Source organism: Vipera ursinii, assembly GCF_947247035.1.
Source record: "Vipera ursinii genome assembly, chromosome: 2".
NCBI classification, from domain to species: domain Eukaryota; kingdom Metazoa; phylum Chordata; class Lepidosauria; order Squamata; family Viperidae; genus Vipera; species Vipera ursinii.
In genome coordinates this window covers 115,777,211-115,788,006 of record NC_139513.1, presented here as the reverse complement: position 1 = coordinate 115,788,006, position 10,796 = coordinate 115,777,211, and the positions used below count along the sequence as shown (strand labels likewise).

Here is a 10,796-nt window from a genome sequence, read left to right as displayed (position 1 = left end):
TATGTATAGTGCCCAGCTGCACCCCAGACTTTAAAAAAGTAAATATAGTATCTGTGGTCTCAGCCACATACCTGACCTATTTTGTTTCACAGGGCTTCCAAGTCCTTCTGCAGCTTGGAACAGTGGAATGACTGAATGTTAGGAAGAAATGATCTTCATTTATTTGTTAGCAGGAACCTTGAATTAATTCTAAACTTGTTTTTGGAATTTCTATTTAACATGGAAATCATTGGCAGGAGCCTCCAGTCCATTAGCAAGGTTTCTGGCCCCATTTGTGGCAAGTGCAAGATGGAATTGTTTACTTTTCACAGTACTTACATGGGGGAAATGCCACTAGAAACTGACTACAATATTTATATGTGTAGATAAGAATATTTTAAAATATTTGCATTAGACCTCCAAAGCCCACATACCCTTTCAACCAACCCCTGTAGAGTTCAAAATAGCCTGTCATCATTATTAGCTGTGGATATGAGTCAAAGGCAGGGCAAAGTTCTTTGTCTTCTTTGTTCCTATAATCCCCAGGAGATGCTTTGGTCCTTCATCTTGTGACAAAGGTATGTCTGCACTTTGGGACTTCCCAACTAGCACTTTCATCTTATAATGGGCTGTGTCTGACGCCATGGGACTTCATGCTAAATGATCACTCCATTTTTGTCTGATACTTGAAAGATCAAATACTTTCGGCAGTGAAATCATTCCATCTCTGGATCTCATGAAGCCTGTATACCTGGAAAACCAAAATAATGCAAGTAAATTCATAGTTGGGCTCAGTATGTTTTGTGTATTAATTTTCTTTAGGCATTGTTTGACCATTGGATTATCTGAGTAATAGTTCAGATAATAGGTATTATTTAATGGATTCTTGAGTATCATGAAATGATGGATTCCTTTCATTGTAATATGATTGTATGTCTTCATATGAATTGTGTGAACCTTGACAAATGTATTTTTTCTACAATTTTTTTCCACATAAACCTCATGGAATCCCTAAGAATTTTATTCGGAAATATCTCCAATTATTAATGACCCTATAGATTTAAAAAAAAATAAATCCTATAGATTTGTAGCATAATTTTTCCTCAGAAAAGCTTTTCTTTTCATAGCACAGTGTGTTGATTTAAATATGTTTTACCAAGAATAAAGCAATTTGATTTTATTAATCATAAACCAAAGGTGCAGAGCTTAATATTTCTGATAGATCCTAAAGTCCTTTCAAAAAATCTCATCAGTCTGTATATTTTAAGTGCCAGCAGGAGGAAAATATTTTATATGTAGGAGTAATCGTATTAACTGGATGTAATTACCTTAAGTCAAATTCATTTTCGTCCTGGTTTGCCATTAAAAATTCCTCTGTGGCTTTTCTGAAAAACAGTTCATTATTGCTGTAAAATATATAGATTCTCTCTCAAATTCTATTTCATTTATTTCTCCCAGTGAATTTTAAGAAAGTGGTTATTATATTTGGGAAATGGAAAATAGAGCAGATAGTAACTTTTACACATCAGGCATTTTCTGATTCATTCAGTGGCATATTTGATCCCATCACTATGCAGGTCAATTCCATATGTGATTTTCAAATAGCAGCAGACTTACAATTTACCACTGAGATAGGAGTGGATGTGAACATACCTTATGACAAGGCATATCTACAAGGGGATTACAACTATTCTGTCTATGATCATAGCTTGTTTTAAGAGCCAAAGAAAAGCATATAACTCCTTGAGAATTCTCAATTCTCATTTTGAAATCATCCCAAGATTCTAAGTTTTATATCTGCGGGGCATTGGGAAATAGCTGCATGGGCACAGGGTTAACTTCAGAAAACAAAAAGGTGACAGTGTAGACATTACCAAAATCAGATGATCAGTTCTTTCAAGCATTGATCAAATTTCTGACCTCCCGTATCAAACATGGTTTGCATCCAATGCCAATAACATTCTTCCTCTAGCAACTAGTTGCTCAGATAAATATAAGAGATTTGCAGAAGGGCAGATTTTGCAGGGCAACCAATAAAAATCATATCAATGTGATTTGTGCTGTTTAGTGACGCTATAAAAGATTTCCTGGTGTTTTTTTTCCATCTCTGTCTCTTGGTCAAAGTCATCTATGCCTAAGCTTAGCATTTGTTTGGGAACATATTGGTCTAAGTTAGATATTAATTTAAAACCTATGAATGAAATAATCACTGTGACTTTAAAGATAGTAGAGATAAAATTAGGACCAAAATTTGGTAGAGATGTGATCATAGGAAAAAAGAACCAAACCTTATTCCTTATTCCCATAGTAGCCCCAGTTGAACCATTATCTGTAAGGGAAGAAACAGATAAGGGCGGTATAAAAGAAAATAGAGAAGGGAGAAGGGCGGTATAAAAATTTAATAAATAAAATAAATAAATAAATAATGAGTAACAAAAACTATATTAATAAATTTCTGCTTCTCTACTAGCAAATGTGGAGAGAAAGTGCAATGAAAAAAGAAAAGGAAAGGAAAAGTAGTTCTAGTCACAGAGCAATGAGTTTATCCCTTTTCCCTATCAGGATAGAAATCTGGGAATTATGGAGCATATGATTATAATGAAATAAACAATTCTAGAAATTAGAAACAAATGCAATTGAAAATTAGATCATTATATCAAACTAAGTGAAGCTATGCTCTTTTCTGATCACTCAACCTCAAAAAGGGTACAGCAGACAGTGGAAGAAAAGACAGACTACTACTACTACTAATAATAATAATAGTGTTGGAAGGGATGTTGGAGATCTTCTAGTCCAACCCCCTGCTCAGGTAGGAAACTGTATATCATTTCAGACAAATGGTTGTCCAGTCTCTTCTTAAAAACTTCCAGTGTTGGAGAATTCATAAAGCAAGCAATTGAGTGAAAATAGTGATATTATTATTATTATTATTATTATTATTATTATTATTATTATTATTATTATTATTATTATTATTAATAATAATAATAATAATAATAATAATAATAATAATAATAATAATAATAATTGCACAGTCAGCCAGATGTTCAGACTGGATTTGGCATTTTTGTCTGTCTATTGAGTCCTTACCAAGGGCCTGGGATAGCCAGATGTGGATGTTCGATGGTATTACAGATATTGTTGCAAGATGGAAGCAGTTCCTAGTAAGGCCACCTTTTGCAATTGACTAATGGCGAATTTGTCAATGCCAATGGTGTTCAAGTAGTGCTCCAGTTGTTTTGGGATTGCACCCAAGGAGCCTATTACTATTGGTACTATCATTGCTTGCCTTTGCCACAGTCTTTCTATTTCTATTTCTTTCTATTTTGTCTTCTTCCACAAGGTAGACTTTGAAATTTCCCTATGAGAACTATGTTCAAGATAAATAAAAGAATAACTGCATTCCCTGCATACTAATATATTACTTTTTCCTAACAGGCTTCCCTCTGCCCTATCAGCATGGCCTGGTTGGCTTGGGATGATTAGACTTGATGTCCTATCTTCTAGAAGATAGGGTTGGTGGCTTTAAGGTAGAGACCATAATCTTTCAGGCTGATCCAATGAAGACAACATTTTTGATTCCCCCAGGCTGAGCAAGAGGGAAAAGGCACTTAGATGGCTTTGGTGCATAAAGAAGGACTACAACCTGAGTCTTGTCTTAAGAACCTGTGTCCTACACCAGCATCTTAACGTCATACTACACCAGCTCTCCTTATTCCGGTATTGGTATTAACATAGAACTAAGGAGAAATTTCTTCACAGTTAGAACAATTAATTAGTGGAATGACTTGCCTTCAAAAGTTGTGGGTGCTCCAACATGGAAGTTTTTTTAAAAGAACAACTGTCTGAAATGGTATAGGGTTTCCTACTTCAGCAGGGGGTTGGAGTAGAAGACTTCCAAGGTCCCTTCCAATTCTCTGTTATTCTGTTATATTCTCAGAATTAAGTCTCACTATATTCAAGATGCATATAGAACTACATACCTTGTTACAGAATTCATTATTACCCGATGCAGTAGCAAGATGTATATAAAGGGAATTACATCCATTAATTGTTCAGTTGGGGGAGGTAGGGGAAAGATTACTGCCTTTGTTCCATGACTGGATTTCACTAAGGCATCCAATGGACCCTTATGGTATGGACACCTAGGCAGATCTTTAGCCTATTCTAGAAAAGATTTCATAATTTCTTCTAGCTGTCATTGCCTCACTTCTAGAATTGAGCAGCACAGGTAAATGTCTGGATGTTTTGACTGCATCTTCCATTAGCTCTGGTCAGTATAAGCCAGGGGTCTTCAAACTTGGCCCTTTTATGAGTTGTGGACTTCAACTTCCAGAATTCTTTAGCCAGGCACGCTGGCTGTGGAATTCTGGGAGTTGAAGTCCACAAGTCATAAAAGGGCCAAGTTTGAAGACCCCTGGTATAACTGTTCTCAGGATGCAACCAACTTTCCTATTGTGCATTTTACTTCAAGGCAAAATAGCTCATCCTTCGCTATTGCAATCCCCAAAATATTCGCTAGGAAAGCTCTCCATTTTCTGCATCCATGCAGAGAGTACCTGACATATGAGAAGCAATAAGCAGATTATGTAAAGGAGCGATGTGTAAAAGATCTCCTGCAATCAAGAGACCCTGCATTGATTATTTTGCTAATGCATGGAGATCAGATCCTTATTTTCATTTAGAAATGGCTGTATTTTACATATATCTCACCACATATACCAAGAATGTTTGTTTAGAACTAGAAGGTAACACATAAATTAACTTCAAGCATGAATAAGCAATTGAGTGACTTTTGGATGTTTAGAATGCAATCTTCTGCAACCTCTTGCCATTGGCCTTATCTGAAACTGACAGATCGGGAGAGTAGCCAATTGTATGTCCCTCCTTGCTTTACCAGGACATTGATATACAACTGTACCAATATGTTTGCCCTTGCAGTTCTGGACTTATATTATAAAGCAAAGGCACTGCTTGTTGCAATACACTGAAGCACCTTTAGATGTCTCTCTGCTTATGTTTTTTTTTGTGCAAAAAAAAGGTGGGGGGGGGGAGAAGGGGGAAGAAATTGTTTGTCTGCAGCTGTTTCCTTAAATAAGCTATTTTGTTGCTTGGATTGTGACAGAAATCAATAACAGCAAGCAATTGCCCAGCCAGTGTTTCCAGTTACAAAGCGATTGTGCAAAGTTGGTGCACAGCCAGACTGATAGGGAAAAGCTGGCTTAGAGTTGTAAAGGTGTAGACACAATTACCTCTAGAAGGCAGCAGGCAGAATTTCTTCCAGATTACACCGTTGTTATGCCAGATCTTGTATCTTTAGTATGAACAAAATATCACGGTGAGGACAAGCCTGTTTGGCAGGGAAAGGTCTGTCTATTTTTCTTTCTGTAAGCCAGGGAGTTGTGACCTATTTCAGAAAGACACCAAGCAGCTACCATTCTACGCAACTGTGCCCAGAAAGAAAGAAAATTATCTTTAAGGCAGCGCTTCTCAATCTTGGCAGCTTTCAGACATATGAACTGCATTTCCCAGAATTAGTAGCAAAGCTGGCTAGGGAATTCTGAGAGCTGAGGTTAACCCATCTTAAAGTTACCATGTTTGAGAAACCCTGCTTTAAATGTTAAATTGTTGAGAAAGGTATTAAAGGTAAAGGTTCCCCCGCACATGAGTGCTAGTCGTTTCCGACTCTAGGGGCTGGTGCTCATCGCCGTTTCAAAGCCGAAGAGCCAGCACTTATCCGAGGACATCTCCGTGGTCATGTGGCCGGCATGACTAGACGCCAAAGGCGCACGGAATGCTGTTACCTTCCCACCGTAGTGGTCCCTATTTTTCTACTTGCATTTTTACGTGCTTTCGAACTGCTAGGTTGGCAGAAGCTGGGACGAGTAACAGGCGCTCACTCTGTTACGCGGCACTCGGGATTCGACCTGCCAAACTGCTGACCTTCTGATCAACAGGCTCAGCGTCCTAACCCACTGAGCCACCACGTCCCTTATGAGAAAGGTATTAGCTTTACACTTTTTTTTCCTCTTAAAGATCAGCATAGGTGCATGTCTAAACATACATTTGTGCTTGTCATGGCCATGTTGCTATCTGAGTGTTCTGGGAACAGAAGAACAGCAAGTCAAGGTGAGACCATTTTAAGCAGGACCACTTTGAAGTAGGATCATGTCCAGAGCAGGTCCAGCCTTCTCTTACTGAAGTGAGTCTTATGCCTTGTGTTATTACTTTATAGATGACAAGCTTTCTATAGGGAAATAAAATCGATGATGCAAGTAAGGGAAGGAGGGTTGAAAAAATAGACTAAGGTCTACACAGGCTAATAACTAAATTAACTAAAAACTAATAAACACAGACACCTCTTTAAAGTGCTTGAGAGGAAGCAGCGGGATCACCAGAAACAAAGAGATCAGGGAGAGGGCATAAAAGGAGCAAAGTAAATCTCTGGGTGAGTGACTTGTGTCCTACACCAGAGACTGGAAACCAAACAATGACATATTTTACATTAACTTCAAGAGTTTCAGTGTGGGAGGTAACTATTTATCAGAAGGTGCTTGACACTCATTCTGGAGTCACCCCTAGGCAAACACTGTGCAAGTAGGTGACCGAGACAATACACCTTTGTGCAAAATGAGTGAATATTGAGAGCAGTGATATGACTTCCCTCTGATTCTTCTTCTTCCTGTTTCAGTTCTGCAGAGGCTGCCTGGCTGGCACACGTGATGGAGCAGTGCAACCAGAGCTCTGTGGCTGAGTTTATCCTCCTGGGACTGGCAGAGGGGGCCATGACCGAAACCATGCTTTTTGTTCTCTTCTTGGCCATATACCTAGTTACCTTAGTAGGCAACTGCACAATGGTGATGTTAATTGGGGTTGAACATCGCCTACACACCCCGATGTATTTCTTCCTCCTCCATTTGTCTCTGCTGGACCTTTGCTATTCCTCAGTTACCATCCCACAGATGTTGGCGCACCTCCTCTCTAGGCATAAAGCCATATCCTTTGGCCGATGTGCCTTCCAGATGTACATCTTCCTGGTGTTTGGTATGGCAGAATGCGTGCTGTTGGGTCTCATGGCCTATGACCGCTACGTGGCAATTTGCCACCCATTACACTATACCACCATCATGAACTGGTACTTCTGTAGCTGGACCGCAGGAGCTGCTTGGTTGAGTGGCTTCCTCAATTCCCTCATTGTCAATGCTTTTGCTCTGCGCCTGCCATACTGTACCCAAAATCGCATCAATCAGTTCTTCTGTGAGGTACCGGCTGTGATCAAGCTGGCATCTGCTGACGCATCAGAGGCGGAGGTAGTGGTGTTTGTCTTTGGCTCCATTCTGCTGCTTCTGCCTTTCGTCCTCATCGCTGCTTCCTATGGCCGCATTGGGATTGCCATCTTGCGCATTCGCTCAGCTGAGGGCCAACGCCGAGCCGCCTCGACCTGTGGTTCGCATCTCCTGGTGGTGAGCCTTTTCTACGGCACAGCACTCTTTGCCTACATGAGACCCAGCTCGGTCAGTTCTGCCACAGGCCAGGATAAGGCCGTGTCTGTGTTCTACACAGTGGTCACCCCCATGATGAATCCCCTCATCTACAGCCTTAGGAACAAGGAGGTGAAGGGTGCTCTGAGAAAATTATTAAGAAAGAAAACAACCTCTCCAAAGACGTGACTCTGGTGCTGTCTTCAGCTCTGTTCAGAAACGGATGTTGAGAATAAGCACCATATCTGTAGTGAGCCAAGAAAACAGAACATTTGATGGGTAAAGGAAAGGATCTTTCAAAGTTCTTGAAAAGATTCCTCTTTAGCCTTTTATACATATTTAAAAATCCAGGCCAAGCATTATCGGATCTCTACAGAGGCTTACTAGTCAGTTTATTGGTACTATATTTACTAGAAATAAAGACTAGATTTTCTTCCTTCCCAGAAAAGGTACCTACAAAATGAGAGCATCTTCTTAGATCTGCTGACAAAAGGGCACCAGCAGAAGCAGATGAATGTTCCGTATCTAAATTTCCCTTTTCAAGGGGGCATTCAAGACGGGTTTCCATTTGGCTAAATATAATATTTTCTTCTTATTCAATTCTTCCCCGTGGCCTTTGTGAAACAATTGTTTCTGTTTCAATAATACCTGCATATAGTACAAGTCTGCACATTCAGTGCCTTAAGGAGCTTTTACCTATTTTATATTGCGCTTTCTGTAACTGAGGAGAGTGTGAATGTCCTTTGAGTAAGTTACAATTAGCTGAAGATCTATGTCCTAGAGAAAACCAAAGAACTAAACCATTAGAGTTCTTACCTACACATATCAGCTTATGTGCTGATTTCTCTGAACCAGATTAGATTCAGGAGCAGCTTTTGCTTGAGTAAGAGAACCAATAAGAGGTTAGAGAAGGAGATGAGTGCTTCTTTAGCAGGATTCTTGAAGCTTGGGGCCTATTAAAGACCTGATCTGAGAAAGGGGAGGGAGAAATTCATTGGTAACATCCATTCAGGCTAGTCTTTTTTTCCTCAACCAAGCATGGGCACATATATTCCACCTCAGTTTTAACTTACAGTTGAGCCTTCTGTAGGTGGAATAGTAAAGAATAACATATTGTATGATATTATAATACCATTTAATCCTTTAAATACATGTTTTCTGCTATTGATTCACAACTCAGAAAAAAATGTGCAAAAATGTTTTAATTCCTTCTTTTTAGAACCTGTAAGGTATAGTAAACTGGCTCATGGAATGGCTCATATGGAAATAAAAACATATTTAAAATACGTGGTTTGTTTCAAAAGTCCCCTTTTTTGCATGTGAACCTAAGGCGTTTTTTGGATGAAGTTTTGACAATGTAGTTTTACCCTAGTTGTCCGTGTATCTTTAAATAGTAGTTTGCAACTTATGAATCACTAGGTGATGTTTCCCTTCCTTTTTAACTGTTTGTTATGAAAAACTTTCATTTCTACATAATAGATTTGTTTCTTGATTAGTTTCTGTATGTCAGCATGAAGATCAGGAAAAAATAATTACATGACCATCAGGAAAAACTGTGAATTGCATTCTCTGGCACAGCAAAATGTTTGATTGCACAGTGAGTTGACCATAAGCCTTTCCAGATCAGAACAGCTCTGCAGTTCACCCAGAGTAATTTGTTTCTTTATTTATCTATTTATTAAACACTTTCCCATCCTCCTGCAAACAAAAAGATTTTTGGCAGCTTATATAGATTATAGTAAAACAATTTGGAACAACTCGCCTCCAGAAGTTGTAAATGCTCCAACACTGAAAGTTTTTAAGAAGAGATTGGACAACCATTTGTCTGCCTGAGCCGGGGGTTAGAGTAAAAAACCTCCAAGGTCCCTTCCAATTCTGTTATTCTGTTCTGTTCTATCCACAACAAAGTTCAAAATGAGTAAAAAATATATCATAACTTACCATCAAACCATGCCAACTGAAAGAATAATAAAGGTAATTACCAAAAAAAATACAGATGGCATAATCAGGCATAATTCAGAGACGTTTCTCTGAAAAAACTGTCTTTAGAAGTTTTTGAAAGGTCAACAAAAATGGGATAGTTTGAAAAGCTTTTTCATTGCATTGACACCAGCACACACACAAATCAAAGAAGAGGGAGTCAACCTATTCTCCAAAGCACATGAAGGCAGGACAAGAAGCAATGGATAGAAATTAATCAAGGAGAGAAGCAATCTGGAATTAAAGAGAAATTTCTGGACAGTTAGAACAATTAATCAGTGGAACAACCTGCCTCCAGAAGTTGTGAATGCTCCAAGACTGGAAGTTTTTAAGAAGGGATTGCACAACCATTTGTCTGAAATAAATTAGGGTTTCTTGCTTGAGTAGGGGGTTGGACTAGAAGATCTCCAAAATCCCTTCCAACTCTTATTCTGTTTCCTTCTTGTTCAGTCCTGTGAACTTCTTGGAAGTGTGGAATTTGTACTATTTTCTCTGTCTTTGATCGAATTGGTCAGACTGGGTGAAATAGGTGGTCCTGTGCCAAGCCCTAAAGGGCTGCATAGGTCCAAACCAGCACCTTAAATGTATCTGGAAACCAATGAGCAGCCAATGTAGGCTTTGCAAAGCCACAGTGACACGCTCCCAATGCTGAGAGCCAGAAAAGTTGAAGTAAGAGCTGCCTCAACAAAATGAATTCAAATTGTCTTAATCTTGTGCATTTTTAGCTCACGCTGAACTGAGTGAAACAAATATTCCTTTTGTGTTTGTGAAATTATATTATAAAGTTTAATACATTAATTAGAATTAAATCCTTTCATTTGGATACAGGGGAGAGTTAAATTATACAAGATTAAAAAGGTAAAGGTTCCCCCGCACATGCATGCTAGTCGTTCCGACTCTAGGGGCCGGTGCTCATCTCCGTTTCAAAGCCGAAGAGCCAGCGCTTGTCTGAGGGTATCTCCGTGGTCATGTGATCGGCATGACTAGACGCCAAAGGCGCATGGAATGCTGTTACCTTCCCACCGTACTGGTCCCTATTTTTCTACTTGCATTTTTACGTGCTTTCGAACTGCTAGGTTGGCAGAAGTTGGACGAGTAAGAGGTGCTCATTCTGTTACGTGGCACTTGGGATTTGACCTGCCAAACTGCCGACCATCTGATTGACAAGCTCAGTGTCCTAACCCACTGAGCCACCGCATCCCTTATACAAGATTAGTTCCTCTTAAATTAAGTGTAAAGAAACATGAAAGTTGATATAGTGCCTCGCTCCTTCTTCTGAACATGTAAATTCTGAAAGTTCTCTGTTTGGGGAAACTGAGTTTGAAAACATTGGCGCAGCTAGAGGTATATGAAAAT

General features: G+C 39.2%; 1 protein-coding gene across 1 annotated transcript; it reads left to right on the top strand.

Moving 5' to 3' along the window:
- Positions 1-6,701: 6,701 nt before the first annotated feature.
- Positions 6,702-7,649, top strand: LOC310634856 (olfactory receptor 2D2-like; the record flags this gene model as incomplete). The annotated part of the gene is made up of 1 exon (XM_083353393.1): positions 6,702-7,649. The coding sequence occupies one exon, from the start codon at positions 6,702-6,704 to the stop codon at positions 7,647-7,649; it is 948 nt and encodes a 315-aa protein (XP_083209519.1).
- Positions 7,650-10,796: the final 3,147 nt, after the last annotated feature.